Genomic DNA, 18,883 nt, shown 5'->3' with positions numbered 1-18,883 from the left:
TCATTTATGAAATTTTTGGCATGAAGGCCAAGCATTGGAGCCAGTAGGCCATTTAGCACCTGACAATTTTTGGCAAAATCCTCGAGTTACAATATTTTTTCTTTTTTTGCAGGTAGTTTTGGTCACTTGCTCCAATTGGGTCACCACTTCACCCATAGGCTGAGGGCCATCAGGCCTCCTGTGGATTGCACTTGGAGGCCAACAGTATGGGGCCAAGGTTGGATATGTGAAAAATCAGAAAAAAAGGTTCAAATTTGACTGCTTGCCATACATAAGCCCTTGGGCACAGGTTCCTCCCATCTACCTTGCTGTGCTCTGTGCATGACTCTCTCTGGGATAAGTTTTGGCCAAATTAGTAACCTGACAATTTTTTTTTTTTTTTTTCTCTCCTTTCGTTTTTGTGTCAGTCTAGTCACTTGCCCCAATTGGGTCACAAAAAAATCAGAAAAAAAAAAATAAATAAAATTTGCCTTGTCGCCACACACACACACACACACACACCCTTGAGCCCAGTTACTCTTATCCACCTCACCATGCTTTCTGTACAACTGCCTCTCTTTGGGGTAAGTTTGGACTAAATTTTTGGCAAAATCCATGATTAACCCAATTTTTTTTTTTTTTTTTTGTCATTTTGGTCACCTGCTCCAACTGGATCACCACCTTACCTGCAGGTGTGGAATGGCATAGGCAGATAGAATGAACTTCAGGGGACAACCAAGGATGAGATGGATAGACGGGGTGAAAGGGGCATTGAGCAAGAGTAGAATATCTGTTGAGCAGGGAAGGGAGAGGCAGATAGGGGTGAGCGGAGAATGACCGTGTATAGATGATATTGTGATGCAAGGATGGGGAAGGAGTGTAGAGTGGTTTTGTATGAATGATATTTTGACACAGCCCAGAGGGATTTCTCCGTCGTCTCCAATTTCTGCATGAGGGGACAGAGTGGGGAGTCACCAATTAAGTGAAGTGACCTTGGTGAGAATGTACTGTGTTTTCCTGCACTGTTTCTGAGCCAGGGTAGTGGGCAAGAGACAGTGATGACCTTTCATCCATGAGGAGCTAAGATGAGAGGGAAACAAGGATGGGAATGGGTGCATGGCTTTGACTTGGCTACCTCCCTTATAAGAGGGAAATTGCCCTTTGTATATTTATAGGTCAGATTCATCCAAATCTCAATTTGAAATCTTGTCGTGCTCTTCTAGAACAGAAGACAACATTGGAGGCTTCAAAACCTCAAAATGGGATTCATAACATTCAGGAATACTTCACCACCTTTCCTAGTGGGAGTCAATCCTTGGGGCTACACAAGGTGATGAGGCAGCAGTCCTTCTCCAGAAGAGAAAGACTAGAGTAAAACCTAGTCCCCTAAACATGCCACAGCAGTTCACCTAACACCAGACATGGATAATAGGCAAGAAACCACATTTCATATATATGCAATTTTATTTTACATTTTTATACAATATTTACAAATTCATGTTCTATTTACACTTATGCTTGCCTTTGTTACATAGGAACATTTATCACCCTTTTATACCTATGTACCATCACAGTAAATTATTAAAATTATATACATGACCTCAAAGGAGGATAATAAAGCAACCCACATAACAAAAAATAAATAAATAAAAACAACAACCAGCTTTCGGTTTAATATCACTAACCCTGCTCATCAGAGAGGGCTAGGATGGTGTTTCCTTACAGAGAATCTAATGTAGTATGCCCTTACTCTGAACTCGCTCTGCCAGGAAGGCTTCAGCCACCTCCAAATTTGACCTCTCGCCTAAACAGAGATCCACTAAATCACTTGGCCAGTGATCAATCAGTCCATTGCCCCCTAGTTTCTAACAGAAGACCCCATGAGTTTCAGGTAACTGACAATAGCCTCCAGGTGGGTCTACAATTCACTCCAGGAAGATACAGTGTTGTTGACCAGCAAGCACCCTTACATACTTACATACACCAAAAGGACTTTTCATCCTTGTTAGGGATTTCTTCTCATCTGCACAATAAATTTTCAAGTGGAAGGGGAAGGGGAGTCATCATAAAATAAAACAGTAGGGGTAAACCAAATAAAGTTGCCAGGCCCTGCTGTGGAGGTGTGGCCTCTTGCTGCACTCCCTCTGTTCTTCGTCATGCAGTGGACAGGGTACAGGGATCAACCTTTATCCACAAGGAGCTAAATAGAAAGGACAGCAAATGGGCCTTTTCCATGGGTATGGGATTGATGAAGGGTAGGTATATGTTTTGACTCTATCACCCCTATTACATGGGGAAATGGACTTTTTGGTATATGTACATACACACTTTTTTACTATTGTAGTTCCTTCTTTCTTCTGCCTTCCTGAATTTATCCCATTTCTTCTTTGTTCTATACCTTTGTTATGGGAAAGAGGAATGGTGCCACTATGTTCCCATGCACATTGAAGAAGGCAACTAAAATGAATGCAGTGAGGGAACTAAGAATCTCCCTCTCTGTACTTTTCTCCCACCAATAGTCAAGGCAAAAGTGAGTCTGGGAGGAAGATTCCAACCACCCTGTTAATTTAGTCTTCAAACGTGTGTGAATGTGGAACAGATAAGAGCAAAAAGAAAAACTGGTTGTATGTTTGTGAGATGTGCTAGTACCGAGTATAACCTTGTCTGCTCCAAAAGGGCAGAGTAGCTTCTTTGTCTAGCTTTATTTTGCATATATTTTCATTTTTCTGTTTTTTGGTGACAGGTTTGAGGCTTGCTTTGGAGAAATGCTTGGTAATAATATTGCAGTTTGTTCTCCATTGCTCAAAGTGCTTCACAATTGGGTTGAAGATCCATTTCTATTTCTAATTGTATTTCATAAATTTGATATATACATTACAATCTATATAACCAGTATACATCTCCCAAGTTTTTATTTTTCTATTTCTTTTACAATGTTTTTATTTTCTTTATTATAGGTGCCCTTTTTCTTGTTGCAATGGGTTTTTTCTTCCCTTTTATTTTGTTTCTTGTTTTTATTGAGGTAGTCTCAGGCGTGACATTTGAAATGTCTCTTCCTTGATTTTTGACTTGCTAACTCGACTCGTCTGTGGTCCTTCCCTACTCAGAACTGTTACCCCTCTTTCTCTTTTCTATATGCAATGTAAAATTTCTATACTCTAGTGAGAAACTTTTCTATCTTACCGTTATAATTATATCAATAATGACAACTTGTGAGTAATAATTATAATAAAATGAGTTATATAACAATGGTTATCATTTTCACCAATATACATACTGTTGTGAGAATCATTTACCATAATCATACCCAAGATCACCAAACAAAAATCACCCCACCCCCAAGATACAATAACAATTAGACCCACCATAACTGCCTTGAAGTTGGACCACTTGATACCTTCTTTCACATACTCGCTTCCTTATGACCTGTGTATCTCCTGACCTTCAGCCACATGATCCATCTGTCCAGCCATCTTTCCATCTCTGATCAACCAAGGTACAGTCGAAGAGCGGCTTCCCCTGCTTGCTATTAACTTCATTGTGAGCATTGCAGAACCAAAGTGACAGAGATGATCTTGAGGACACATCTGGAGTGTTGCTTTTGATCCTATTTTAGAACAATCAGGTTAGACATTGAAGAAGAATATAAGGATATGAAGAGTAAAGACAGATCATTTAAATATAATAAACAAAAATCATCATTTATATCTACTGGCTTTTGAAATTTCTTGATCCATCTCATAGCCCCCGATAACAGTTATCTATCTAAATGGAAAACCAGCACCCCCACTGTGGTTAGCAACAGTACTTGGGCCCTCCTGCAGATCTCCAAGGGAAAAAACTTGAATGTCGTCTGTGTGGTATTAATGTGGGATTATTCCTATGCCATAGGCTATATATATATATATATATATATATATATATATATATATATATATATATACAAATATATATATATATATATATATATATATATATATATATATATATAGATATAGATATATATATATATATATATATATATATATATATATATATAAAGTGTGTCAGGGGTGCCTTGGCTGGTATGAGGAAAGAAACCTGTTGGTATACAGACATATATATAGACATGACCCATCATCCATGAGGAGTAAAGATGAGATGGAAGGATGGTGGATGGTAGAATGGGTGGGAGTGGGTATTTGCCTTTCGACTTTGCTACCTCAGTGAGAAAAAGCCCTTGGTATATACATATACCAATGGCAATTTCCCCCTTACAAGGGAGGTAGCCAAAAATACAATGGCATAAAATCCACTCCCACACATTCCATCCCCACATACTCCACTCCCATTCACCCCCCTTCCTCCCTCTTATCTTGGATCTTCATGGTTAGTGGGTCATCCCTGCATCTCGCCCACTGCCTGGGTAAGAAGCAGTGTAACAAGACACAGCACATCCACAGCAAGACTGCTTCATTTAATCGACGACCCCCCTTCTCCATCCTCTCAGGCAGAAAAGGAGAAGACAGAGAGAAATCTCTTTGGGCTGTGTCAAAATATCATTCACACATACTCCCTAACCCCATCCCCCCCTACTCCCTTCCATACACCACAGCATTATCCATACACAACCCTTCTCCATTCACCCCTATCTTCTGTCTTCTCCCTTCTTTCCTCAACAGACATTCCCCTCTTTCCCAATACTCCTCTTACCCCATCCATCCATCTCATCCTTGGTTACCCCCTCATGTCCACTCCTTTCACCTCTTCCTTCCACACCTCTTTCACTAATCATTCTTCACTCATTCTTTCTGTGTCCAAACCATCCCAATACTCTTTCATCAGCCCTACTACTCTCATAAAACCCTCAACTACTCTTAACACTTTTCTGCCTATCCCATATATCTGTAATACCTCCTACAGTGACTTCCTGTCTACCCTGTCATAAGCCTTGTCCAAATCCATAAAGGCCTAAAAAACATCTTTACCTTTTCATAAAGCATTCTCACATATCTGCCTTACCACAAAATCTGATCCACACAACCCCTACCTGTCCTAAACCCATGCTGCTCTTCACCAATTACTCCCTGTTCCTCTCCTAATCCTCTCAATTAAAACCCTCCCCAACTACACTCAACAAACTGATCCCTCTGAAACTACTATACTCGCACTTGTCCCCTTTTCCCATGTAAAGTGGAACTATATAGGCACTCCTCCAGCTCTCTGGCATTCTACCATCTTTTAAACAAACATTAAACAACTGCACCAGCCAGTCCACCATCAATGTACCTCCTTTTTTAGACACTCCATATGACATTGATCCAACCCCACATTACCTGCTCTCATCATTTTAACAACTGCTTTCACTTCATCTTTCCTAATTTCTCCTCCATTTTCCTCACTCATCACTGTCATATTCTTAAAACACTTCCCAATGCAACTACCTTTCCCTCTCTATCCTCCTTCACATTGAGCAACTCCCTAAAATACTCTGCCCATCTACTTCTTACCATCTTCTCTTCCATTATCACCTCTCCATCTGCATCTTTTACCTTTTCTTCTCTACTTGATTTGCCTCTTAATTTCTTCCCAAAACATCTTTTTATTACTTTCAAAACTTTCTGTCCTACTCTTACCCCATTTCACATCTGCTCTCCTCTTTGACTCCTTTATCTTATGCTTTACTTCTCTTCTCTTTTCTTTGTACTTCTCATATGATTCTCTCCTCCTATTTTGTAACCAATCTGTGAATGCTTGCTTCTTCTCTTCTACAACCTTCTTTGCTCCATCATCCCATCACTCACTACCCTTCCTTTTATTTCCTTCTGTCCTCCTTATTCCACACATTATCTTTGCACACTTTGTGACTCCCTCCTTGAACCATCCCCATTCCTCCTCCATTCCTAGTTCTACTCTATCCTTCACTTCCTCCCACTCTTCTCTCAGCTTCTTTTACTCTAATTTAAGCAGTTTACTTTAAGCACCTCCCTACCTTCTGTCCTTTTCCTCTTTCTCAATCTATCCACTCTCAACTAAACTTTCACCAAAACATTATCTGATATTCCCCTCTCTCCCCTTAGAACATGCACATCCAAAACTCTTCCTACTATTTTCCTGATTACCACTATGTAGTCCATGAATACCCTATCTACCCTTCTATCCACCACACTCTCCCATGTGTACTTATGTTTGACTTTCTTCCTAAACATTGTATTTATTATCATCAGCTCTCTTTCTAGACACATCTCCACCATTGACTCTCCACTACAATTTTTTCTTGGAACTCCACACTTCCCAACCACTTCATTTATTGGTTCATTTCCTATCCTAGCATTAAGATCTCCCAATACCACTACATTGACATTTCTCCTTTACATGTTGGAACACAGCTGAGCTCTCTTGTCCATATTTAATGGAACATTTATGTTCGATCATCCTAGTGTTCAAATCCCTTCCAGTCTGTCCAATGTAAACTAAGTCACAACCTTTACATGGACAAGAGAGCTCAGCTGTGTTCCAACATGTTAAGCAATTTAAACATTGTTTAGATTGGGACAAAGCTGAACTTATTTATAAATCCAGATGCGAGTTCAGGAGAAAAATGGTAGAATCCACTATTATTGAATACCAGCCCAATATGAATATTTCAAAAGGGGCAATGGTCCCCGGATATAATATCCGGACTTTTTATCACCAACCTTTTAAAAACACATTTGCCTCCTGACCTCACATACGGAGTGAGCCGAGGGTAGAGGCCTCTTCCCATGTTCCCCTTTCTCATGTAAAGGGTGCTACTTAAGTAGCATGCTCTCTCTTAATTGTATCTACTGAAGAGGATTGCAGTTTGCAATCGAAATATATAGATTCCCCGTTTCCAGTCTTTTCTACTCCAACAGTGGTTTTACCGTGATATATATATATATATATATATATATATATATATATATATATAGATAGACAGATATTGGTAGAAATACATATAAAAAGATGTAGATATATAGATAAATATTAACAGGCTGAAAGTGGTATGGAAAGGGGAGCAGTTGCTGGTGGTCAGATCTCTATGTGTGAAGTGTAAGAAATACAACTGAATCTGATAGAAAGAGATCTTGCAGAACCACCAAATACAACCAAGTACCTCTCATTGATCCCTGGATCTCGTATAATCAGAGTGAAGGGGTTAAAAATTACTTATACTTACCACTCTCTAAAATCTTCTGCACAAGGAGGACATGGATAAAACTTAGAAAAAAGGCCTATGAAATTCTTCATATCATTTTGTACTTCAGTAGAAGGTTTCTCTGGATAATAGGCAGCAACAGTGTGCATCAGTCTCCAAGTCCCGCGTCCCAAGCTGTCTGTGTCTGCAGGGCATCCAAATTCTGCTGCCTTCCCTGAAATGCAGAGAAAAAATATATGAACAAGCAATGTCACCCTTACTACACAACACGTGTCAATAAACTTCTCCCCCCTTACAAGGTGGTTTTAGCCAAGTAAAAGCACACACAAAAACCAAAAAGCACCTCAGGTATAAAAGGCCAAACCCTCTGACAGTTTATCAAATTGCTTAGGTCCAATACAAGACCCAGCTGCCAAAACTGATTTATCCTCACTGCTTCACCATATAAAAAACCTCTTAATCCAAACATTTACAAAGTAGAGGCAAAGAACTCCATATAATCCATTTATCCATTCACAGCCTCCTATCACATATCTATCTTTCATATCCTGTCTTCCCTGTTCTATTGACATCCACTTTTAGTTTCTCCCGATCTGCCTCCCCACATATATAAACACTCCTTCATCCCTAAATAATTGTTTTTCATGACACTTTTCATTCCATCCACAGTTGTAAAGGAAGCAAAGAAGCAGCCACTTACTGATTATGTTAAAAGAAAGAGAAAATATCACACTGTGAAAATACTGATAAGCTTAGTTAAATGAAATATTTTTCTAATTTCTACTGTGCTCTGAAGTTTTAAATTCATGAGATTACAAGGAGGGGGAGAGAGAGAGAGAGAGAGAGAGAGAGAGAGAGAGCGAGAGCGAGAGAGAGAGAGAGAGAGAGAGAGAGAATTGGTTACAATTCCTCACCCCATAGTGGTTCTTCATCATCCACTTCAAGGACCTGTGTTGTCGACTGCTCCTTCACTAACGAAGATGCTTGAGTTCCTACTGGCTCACTTGGCAATGCAGCAGCAGCAGCAGCTGTACTTGTAGATGCTGAAGCCACATGTGTATTTGCCGATCCTACAGCTACATTAGTATTTGATGATACCTCAACTGCCTCGTTTCCTGAGTGTGACACAGTAGCCACAGCTGCCACTGCTCCCATTAGACTTCCTGCGGTTGCAATATCTGCTGCTGATGGTGTCTGTATTGCATCAAGGTCAGGAAATAAGGTCATATAACTATATAACAAAACTTGTAAATAATAATCACAATACCTAATCCTGTATCAGAATGATCAATTTTGAGTAGTCCTCTGGTTCTTGATAATCATTCTGTTCAGGTGTAAAAGTACCCAGGATCAAGTATTCTTAATGACAATGGGTTTCCCTCAGCTGAATTTCATTCAAACAACTTTGGTAAAACACATTTGATAAATAATGGTATGTCATTCTGAATGTTTACAAAAAAAATTACAGTGTAATTTCTAGAGGTCCATTACATTGTCTCACTGTTTTATTCCTTTCTAGATCAGCTCACCTCATCAATTACACCAATATTTGTTAAGATATTCCACAAATGTATATTTTTCCTTATATCTTTTTTACAGCACAATACAATGTACAAAATATACACACATGAAAAAATTATGGCAGAAAGTCAAAGGAGAATGTTGCCTACTATTTTAAAAGTTAATTACATATCTAGGATGCTTGCTAGCCAAGTGGGTTAGAGCATTGCTACTTGTGATGGAGCCCGAGGCGACAGCAATTTGAATGTTGCCACCTGCACATGGTTAATTAATTCCATGCTAAAGTCCTCTGTAAAGGGCCCCATCCTAGCTGCCTGATGGGAGTTTGTGACATTAATCCAAATCAATCATCAGCGACATATTTTGCTGTGGAAAATTTTACCAAAAATAGAACCCATATCTATTAAGCACTATCCAAAATCAAGAAAGTAAAGACACTGTGACTATGTGACTTCTCTGTTTCCGAGTTTAAAAAGAACCTTTCCAAGTTAGGTCATTCCCTATCTTGAATCTCTACTATAATCTATATCCTACTAGTAATTTTCCTTTTTTATTGTAAATAAAGGAAATTAAGTGACATAATTCAAGGTGACTGGGATAAATCGTGTGTGTTTTCTTTTCTTTCTTTTTTCTTAACTTGCTGTGATATAGATTTAGGGGACTACATTCAAACATTGGTTTTCTTTCAGACAGCTCAAATGACTTGTCCGGCAATAGCTTCCAGAGCTACACAGGACGACACAAACAAGTTCAACTCAAGTAGGTTCTATCCCCTTACATTGTGAGGGAATGGCAATCCCTAAGACTGAACAAAACTGTCTGACAATAACCAGAATAACATAAATCCAAACCAAGATGAGGAAACTCACGAACGATGGTGGTGTTAAGACCGACAACTCGACTATCATCATACCTTACCAGAATTTTCCTCGCTATTCTTCTTTTGAAATTTCATCCATGATTTAAAATCTGTGCAGGCTCTACATGGTTTAGTTGTTTCTTTTCCAGAACTGCCACTGTCGTGGTCACGTTCGCCGGCCATGTTACGATGTTTACGTTTAGGATCTACCGGTATCACCTACTCTTCCTTAGATGAGCTTTGAGTATCCACATACCAACCAAAATGACGTAATCTTGTCATATCATTATGTCAGTATCTTCTCATCACCTTTATTGCTAGTGCAAATATACTCAGCATGAGGATATTTATTTCTTCACAAATACGTTCTAAGCATGTATGCAGACGTCTTACGAAATGTAAACAATATGGATCATGTATTTACATTCATAACAGTTTACTGTTAACTGTTGAAATTTTGTTGCCACCCCCCTACATTAACTAATGTATGTTATTTTTCTCAGGCAGGCCTTAACTTATTGTTGAAGTCATGGTCAACTTTTAATGTTTCACAATTTCATCATCCACACCAAATTTCCTATTTTATTTTTATTTACAATAATTGGAGTGTCTTCCAAATCAGATGGGGTGTTATCCAATAGTTATTTTTTCACGTTCTATCACCTATCGTTTTCCTGCATTGTGGTACATTTGGTGCTTATCTTGTGAACTTTCGACGTGCTAAGGGTTCAAACACATAATTATTATGTATTTGAACCCTTAGCACGTCGAAAGTTCACAAGATAAGCACCAAAGTACCACAGCAACGTATTATGATAATACGTTGCTTCTATCTACCTCTATTATACATTGGGCAGTTATCAATTGTCTGGCTGACTACTTAACATATATATGAAAAATTTCGATATAAAATTATTTCCTTCTAGTTAGGGAACATTTTAACATTTAATTTTGTTCATCATTATTTTTTGCCTCAATGTAGATAATCTTGTCTTATAAATTTGATAACCATATTTTCTTCGAGCGGTTGTTGTTCATTATGACATCATTATTTATAAAATACATTGTATTATCCTCATTGTTTTCCAATCACTGGATCATCCTGAGTATTATCGAATATTTGTTCGAGGTTTTTACCAAAGGATTACAATGGTAGAGCATGCCGATAGGAGACCTTTTGGTCCATATAACTAGGTCGAATGTGGAAAAATAAGCATATAAATAAACAAGTAGATAAGATAAAATAAATAATGATAAATAAGACAAACAAAAACAATAATTTATTATAACAATGAATATAAAAATAAACATATTTTGATAACTGAATAAATGCTGATGAAAAAACAATAACATTAAATTGAAATGACAGGCATTCTAACATATTTTTAGATGTTTATCTAAATAAATCTTAATACTTTGAACTGTATTACATTGCACTGCCTCTACAAAGCGAAAAAATACACAGGAGCGACGAGCGATTTCGCTCGGGAAAGTTCCAATGTCGCTCTCGCAAATCCAATAGCGGGAGCGATCCCCCACAAAAAAATCGCTCCCGCGGCAAGATTCAACGTTTTTCATGCATTATCCATCATTTGGCAATCCCTGAATCCCATCAACATTGATGAAAGGATCAGAGCAAACTCAACTTACCCGTGATTAATCATTGCATTATCAATCGATATCATAAACGCAATGCATCAATCAACTTGATTTTTTTATGTACGTACGTATGTGTACGCGGTATAGCTGCTAGAGTTCAATGGCTTACCCAAGATCTAAGAATATAAGGTCTAACCACTTCCGACCGAATTTCGAGGGAGTTGGCGCAGCGGGCCCGTGAACGTCACCTGGCTGTTCAAAGTGGGGTTAGCGGGTCCTATAGCTGTCAGTTGAAGCTGGTCCGTCGTTCGAAAATGACGTCGCCTTCGCTCGCACCGCTCCACTCAATTAGTTATATTCTGACAAATATTATATAAAATATATATATAAAATATTATAGTTCCTGTCTATATATATGAATATATAATATATATGATATATAATATATATATATAATATATAAAATATTATAGTTCCTGTCTTCCTTGGCGTTTCACAGTTTTCTTCAGTGTATCACAAAGAGAAAATGGACGCATCCAAAAGACGTCAGAAGCTGCGCAGAACTGCTCCAGCGGTTAGACCTGTTTACTTAGACCTTGGGCTTACCTAGCCTAGCTTCGTATCAGCTGCATGCGCGCGTATACTAGTACATGTTGACTAGACTCTACACGACTATCGTGCTACGTAATGTCGGTACCTGTATGCAGGGAAGTTCATTGGTTGCATGCAGCTAGCTGCCCAATCAACGCGCTGACTACATGTACAATGCACCATACCCAGTGCCACATCACCGCATGCATACGTACACCGTACATATGCAAACTCGCTCGAGGCCTGGGAGGGAAACTGGGAAATCCCATTTATAACTTCGTTCGCGTATTTATGAGAAAACAAAATAGAATCAAATGTTTGGTTAGTAATTGAAAGTAAATAAATTTAAGTACAAATATGAACATTTGATAATTATATATACATGGCTCTGGAAGTATCTAAAATGGCTCTGGTAATTAAAAAAATGGCTCTGGTGAAATAAAAAAAAAAAAAAAAAATGGCTCAAGAAAAATAAAAAGTATTTTCTTCCCTGCCTCTACAGGAAGTTTATTAAATTCACTTACTACACGATTGGCGAAGATGTTTCCATCCATTTCTAAATTAAATCTACTTCTTGGCAGTTTGAGACCATTACTTCTTTTCCGATCATTCAGTGTGAAAATTTTGTCACTTTTGATGTTGTCATTCCCTTTCGAATTTTAAAGACCTGTATCAAATAATCCCTGAGTCTACGCCTTTTTAGGGAAAATAGATTCGTATGTTTTAGTCGACTTTCGTATGATTTATTTCTGATATTTAGAACCAGTTTTGTGGTTCGCCGCCGTACCTTTTCCAATTTGCCCATGTCTTTAACGAGATTCGGTGACCATACGGAAACAGCATATTCCAAATGTGGACGAACTAATGATTTATATAGCTTGTTAATGACAGATGTTCTTTTAAAATACAAATATTGCACAATCAACCATAGAAACTTATTTGCCTTCTCTGAGGCGGACATGCACTGCTTTGATGATTTGATATCCATCTGGCTCTATTATGGAAGACCCCTTCCTCTCTCAGAGTTTCGATGTTGGGCAAGTCATGTCTGCTGAGGGCTTCTTCAACATTTTGTTTCCATCTCTTTCTCGATCTTCTTGGCCTTCTTCCGTCCGGCATCCACTCCCAGCATCCCCTTGCAATTCTTTCTTCATTCATTCTTTCTAAGTGTCCTAACCATCTTAACTGGGCAGCATCTATTTTGCATAGCATGGAACAGACGCCAATGCTTTACCGTATATCCACTTTTGTTAACGAATTTCCAAATAACTTGTGATCGCATTTATTATTTTTACCCGTCTGCATAGCCTTACATTTACTTGTGTTAAATTTCATTAGCCACTTTCAGACCATTGCTGTAGTTTACCTAAATCTTCTTGAATATCTAAGTGATTATTTGCCACTCCGCATAGTTTTGCATAATCAGCAATTTTGAAGACAATAGATTTCAGTCCATGGTCTGTATAATCTATAAATACTATGAATAGAAGTGCTCCAAGAACGGAACCCTGAAGAACTCCTCTCGTAACATTTTTATAATCTTACAAGTCTATTTTGTATTAACTTCTTGTTTGAGTTGATTTATCCCTTGATACCATATGTAGACTCGAAATTAATCTCCGCTCAGAAATTGAAATTTTCATTAACACTGCATAACATTAGTGCCCTGATCCCTTGAGAAAGGGAATATGATGTGTATATTTGGTGAAAAATAATGAATAAATAGATAAATATAGAAACAAAGTAACATAAAATAATAGACAATAAACAAACAAATAAACAGATAAATGAATAAATAAATTAGATAAATATTGTCCATCCATCGTACTAGGCTGGGGGATAATAACTGAGGATCACAAATCTAACACAAAGTCTAAGGCTGTGGTGAATTACTTCCATTGTGACAGACTAGGGCAGTGTTTTTCAAACGGTGCACCCGGACGCACTGTAGTGACGTGATGCATCCTACGAACCGTCACACACTAATCAAAGAAATCTTCGGAGCTAGCAAGTTCCTGTAGTTGGCAAGCGTAGTTCGCAAGGGTGTCCCTGTCAGCCAGCGGTCAGCCAATCAGGAACTTGGAAAGCTCCTTACGTTCCCGCCAGCCACCTTTAAAATGTCGGCGTTTCGCCGAGATGGGCAGAACAATACCAACACAGCGCTCGTAGAAGTCGGACGTCTCTTCAAACCAGCTCTCTCAACAAACTCCCAGGAATTTTCGCCGGCCGGTGGTGGCTAGGAGATATATCTCCTAGCTGCTGCCGGTCTGGCATGGCCAACCTCTACGTTGACGTCGGCAGGCGGGTTTACACCAAGACATTTCCCAAGTCACGTAAATCTCTGTTTTCAGAGTGGTGCTTGGAAGAAAAGAGGCACACGCACACTTGCTCGCTGGCAAAGCAGAGGCACAAACCGTCTCATTCAGAACCCTCAATCTGATCGCAGGCTGGTCGACGGAGAGACTTGGGACACCTCTCTGTCCAACCGGCCCGCAACCTAACGCTGGTCTCTTCAATGACGCTGGTGAGCGAGTTTACACTTCTGACATTTACACACAATTCCCAATCGCGTAATTCTCTGTTTTCAGAGTTGTGATTGGAAGGAAAGAGATCATACAACACCCGCCCGTCTGCCCCTCCCTCGCACCGCCACTGAATCAACTCTTCAGGAACTCAAGCCCAACCTGGGGAAAAACAGGCAACGCATGCCCCACCTGTGGCTTATCAGGAACGCGCTCGCCAGTGGTGGTGGCGAGGAGTTATATCTCCTTTGCCGCTGCCGGTCTGGTTACGGACCGATCTCTTCGTTGACGTCGGCAGGCGGGTTTACACCGTCCGCCTGCCCCCCCCCCCTCGCACCGCCACTGAATCAACTCTTCAGGAACTCAAACCCAACCTAGGGAAAAACAGGCAACGCACGCCCCACCTGTGGCTTAACAGGAACGCCCTCCACACACGGGAAGTGAACTCTACTCACTTCCCGTAAGATACACACACACTCTCACGAACATAGCCACGCCACACGCACAAACATCTACACTTACTTTTTCTTCGACTAAAATTCGCTTCCTTTCTAACTTTCTCTTCTACTACATCTTCTCATTTCAGTTTACCTCCCACTAAAGATTTTTCCGTTTTTCCACCTTTCTCTACTACTACGCCTCCTGCCATTTTCTAAACTTTCGTTGGTGATCCTAATCCTAACCCCGGCGTCAGCACCTCCGTCCAAGCTCCCGGTCCATTTCTCCCGAGCCACGACCACAAATATACCCCTAATCGCTCGCAAATCGCCCGGTGGCAATAGCCCTCTTTTATACGCTACTATCTTTTCATTTTCTTACAGACATTCTTCCCCTCCCACAAAACCCGATTCCGCGCAAGCGGGTGGTCTTTCCTAGAGATTCAGATTCAGAACAGTACCTGACCAGCGCACAAACTACATCTCGTCCAGTCTTCTAGCCGTCCCATCGAGCCTCGCCGTCATCATCTGCTACCGCCTCGCTGACGTTAGGCTCCACGTCCAGCTACAACCATAAGCTCCACTAAGCTGTGGCCTTAGTCCGAGCTTCACCTATATTTCTCATGTGACACTTCTAGTGTCGCACCTTGTGGCTAATTACCAAAAGAAAGAGATTAGATATTTTGTGTTTATTTTCATCTGTCCTGCCGTTGTTCCAAACTAAAACTACTACAGCACTAATGCGCCCTGGAAGGTAGCCAGATGGGCCCCAAGATAACGGAATATTTTATTAATAACATATGCTTATATTTTTAAGAATATGTATGATTTTCATATATTTAAGAGACACCAAGGATTTTCTGACGAAGAGATGAGAGTAGGCCTATGTTTGTCACAAATAAGGCCAGGCATTCACAAAATTTTCAATTCTCATCAATCACATGTTTCACATTAGGATACTTTAAATGTAAAATGTAATGTCTATAAAATAAATGATTATTTCAGGATACTTCTTTATAATTTTCCTATTTTCAAAATTCAAGATTAACTTTTTCATATTAGAATCAATGATGCGCCCCAAAGTTTTTGTTAATTCATAGCTGCGCCAGGGTTTACAAAGGTTTGAGGAACACTGGACTAGGGAATGAATCAGATAAGGACTGTAAGGTTTTATCGAAGTATAGCAATAGCATTGATTGCCATGTTTCTGCTCTGCGGCATCAATCAGTATAGGCGAGGAGTAATAAGGTGGAATTATGGGAAGGATACAGGGTATGATATTTTATAAGTAGTACCGTAGTATAAAGCAGAAGCCTGCAAAAGCAGGCACAATCCTAAACAAAATGTAATCAAATAAAAAATACAATTATTGATAAGACACATTATTGTGACTTACAACACATTTCTCCATCCCTTTCAATGCGTAATGCTGACGGTGCAAGTTCAAGGTGACCGCTCCGTCGAATTAATTCTGGGAAACTCCCGTGAATTTTACAACGTTCATAGAAGCAAAACACTACGTACCTGTGATCGGCAGGGACTCAACGAACCACGAAAAATACAATGGTATCACAAAGCATCATGTGTCTTTTGTGAATGTGATATCTTTTTTTCTGTTTTGTTTAGATGTTTCAATAAAACATAGTTTTATATCTTACCGTGGCCTTGGGGCCACTTGGTGATTTTCATCGTATTTGTTCTGGTAGTGGTGATGTGTGCGCCGACTTCGGGCGTGGCATGGGGTAATAGGCATGGGAATGGAAGGAAGGATGAAGGTGTGTTGAGGGGAGACTGGTTCTCTCATAGAACGCGTTCCCTCACTCTCGTTTAGTACAAGCTTCGTCGCATCTGCACTTCACACGCTAGGGTTTATATGAGGTCTGTGAATGAGTTAAATTTCATATTACTCCCCAATCACGAGTAACTAACACTTCTGTTCAGTTTCATATCATGTCTCGAACTCAGTAATAAAGGGTCCAACGTCTCTCCGAACGCCTGGTGACCTCTGACCTCTCGTTGCCAAAGGTCTATGGGAGGTACAACTTCACCTTAACGAAGTGAAAATACTGCACGATACATATAACAGATAATCCCCATATTTGGGAATTAGAGATGGGTAACACACCAGAACCAATACTCAAGACGGGGAAGTCACCAGATGGTAAACCAAAGGATTAATCATGAAAATATATATTGGTAACTTGACATTCCTGAAGAGTGTAGTCAACCATGTTTGGTCCTATGGCGTCGAGTCCCTAACATGGTGGTTTATATAATGTTTTCGAATATATAGACAAAAATTTTAGGCCACTCTATTCAAATGGAAAAAGTAAAGTTGTATAATTCGTTATACATGCTTTCATATACTAACCATTTAGAATACTGATTCCATACAGCTTGATATGCTTAATTCCTATAACTCACTCTTAATTATACAGCTATCAGTTCACTAAATTTACTGAGCTCGTAACCACAGATGTCTATATCAATTTGTAATAATAGCTTATTTACTCTAAAAAATGTTTCTGTCTGATTATAATTGAGCATTGTCAATCAGGGATTGCCTTAATCTAGTTGCCTTTCGGGCTGCTTGTCTCATAGGACGTACTGAGGGTGTCTCATTCTCGCCAATGAATTCTTCGCCTATTAAGGATGTTGGCTCTTGGAAATGAATTTCCAAGGGAACTAGTTTGTCCAGGGTTCGTCTACTAATCATCTCGTTGCAGAGCACATCTACAATGCGTACATTATCTTCTTCATCTGGCTATACTTTAATAATACGTCCTAATGGCCACTCGTGTTGTGGTCTAAGTCTCTCCACTGTCACCATTTCTCCCACTTTAGGTAGTTTCTTTTGTTTCGAGAATCCATAATGTTTTTCTCTCACAGAAGTCAAGCAATTCCCTTTACAAATTCTTTCAAAATGTTGTATAATTGATGATAGACAGCTGTGTCTTACAATTAATCCTGTATGCCTCAAGAAATCGGGATCAGATGGATCAGACGTTACTTGTGGTGGATGGGGATTTATGTTTTTTCCATACATGAGATGATTAGGAGTCGAGGATTCTACGGGAACATCTTCATTGAGATATGTTGATGGGTGATTGTTCAACAGCGTCTGCACTTCCCGCAGAATTGTTTCCAACACTTCCCGAGTCACTAGTTTCTTATACAAGACTTTCTTCAGGCATGAATTGATTAAATTGATCATGCGTTCACAAAAGCCACCCATCCACGGTGCTCAGCGGGCTATGAATTTCCATGTTATGTTAAATCCGGTCATATATTCGGAGACGTTAATATGGTCTAACATCTCTTCGAAGAACTTGGCTCCAGCAACAAAATTGGACCCATTGTTCTCGGGAATGAATGTTCTACACAAAATTTCCTAAATAGGTTCAGAAATGTCAGGGTCGACATGTCTGAGACCAACTTCAAATGCATCAGTCTAGTTGTTGTGCATGTGAATAAACACATGTAATATTTGTAGGGGTTTCCATCCTTAGTCCTTGTGAGTGTGATAGGCCCTGAATAATCTATTCCTTTATGAAAGAAAAGACGCTCAATTGTCACTCGCTTAATTAACAGGCAATGGAGGTAAACCTGGATATTCAAACCTCCTACGATCAACCCCTTTACAAGTCACACAACGACTCGGTATGGTCTTCATGGTTTGACGGCACTTTGGCATCCAATGATATATTCTAACATTGTTTCTTGAATGCCTCCATGCAGGCTCCTTTCTGCACGTGTTGGACTCGTGATCGACAGCTATTTCCCTCCCGGCAGAGAGCTTATATGACCAATCTACGGGTAATTGTGTGATCTTGGCTGGTTAACTCCCTTATCAGGATGAAGAAGCCCTTGATTATGTGTATGTGTATTTACCTAATTGTAGTATACAGAAAAGGAGCAACGTTTGTTGGGTCCTGTTCTCTAATTTTCTAACATACCTTGACTCAAATTCATGTACCGATATAATCAGTATTTTTATATTTAGATTTTAACTCGTGTATTGTTTGAGCTTGGGCTGTGTGTGTGTGGACTGAATTGTTTCGATTTCAGATTTGAAAGTAGGAAACGTACAAGAAATCGGCCGTAACTGACATACATTGTCAACAATACTCCTTATCTATGTCAATGTCCCCTTCATTCTCTCGCTTTTAAAGTAACTTGTCAGCGACTTTCGTCGCACAAAAATGCTGCGTTGAAG

At 39.5% G+C, this 18,883-nt stretch overlaps 1 protein-coding gene across 1 annotated transcript; it reads right to left on the bottom strand.

Annotated features, from left to right (window-relative positions):
* Positions 1-1,424: 1,424 nt before the first annotated feature.
* On the bottom strand, positions 1,425-10,222 carry Alr (Evr1_Alr domain-containing protein Alr). The gene is made up of 4 exons (XM_076210472.1): positions 9,573-10,222; positions 8,053-8,332; positions 7,160-7,352; positions 1,425-3,586 (listed from the first exon to the last, which is right to left on the bottom strand). Exons 1-4 carry the CDS (start codon positions 9,699-9,701, stop codon positions 3,424-3,426), a joined length of 765 nt encoding a protein of 254 aa, XP_076066587.1. The 5' UTR covers positions 9,702-10,222; the 3' UTR covers positions 1,425-3,423.
* Between the last annotated feature and the right edge of the window lie 8,661 nt (positions 10,223-18,883).

The sequence above is a fragment of the Oratosquilla oratoria genome, chromosome 27 (genome assembly GCF_046742065.1).
Source record: "Oratosquilla oratoria isolate Oo_2021 chromosome 27, ASM4674206v1, whole genome shotgun sequence".
Lineage (NCBI taxonomy): Eukaryota > Metazoa > Arthropoda > Malacostraca > Stomatopoda > Squillidae > Oratosquilla > Oratosquilla oratoria.
The sequence above is the reverse complement of the archived record's forward strand: the minus strand, read 5'-3'. Positions and strand labels throughout refer to the sequence as shown.

Coding starts and splice junctions, on each gene's coding strand:
- Alr (XM_076210472.1), bottom strand. CDS start 9,701: ATGGCCGGCGAACGTGACCACGACAGTGGCAGTTCTGGAAAAGAAACA. Junction 8,333..9,572: donor GCGAGGAAAATTCTGGTAAG/GTATGATGATAG, acceptor GATGCAATACAG/ACACCATCAGCAGCAGATAT. Junction 3,587..7,159: donor GCAGAAGATTTTAGAGAGTG/GTAAGTATAAGT, acceptor GTTCTAAAATAG/GATCAAAAGCAACACTCCAG.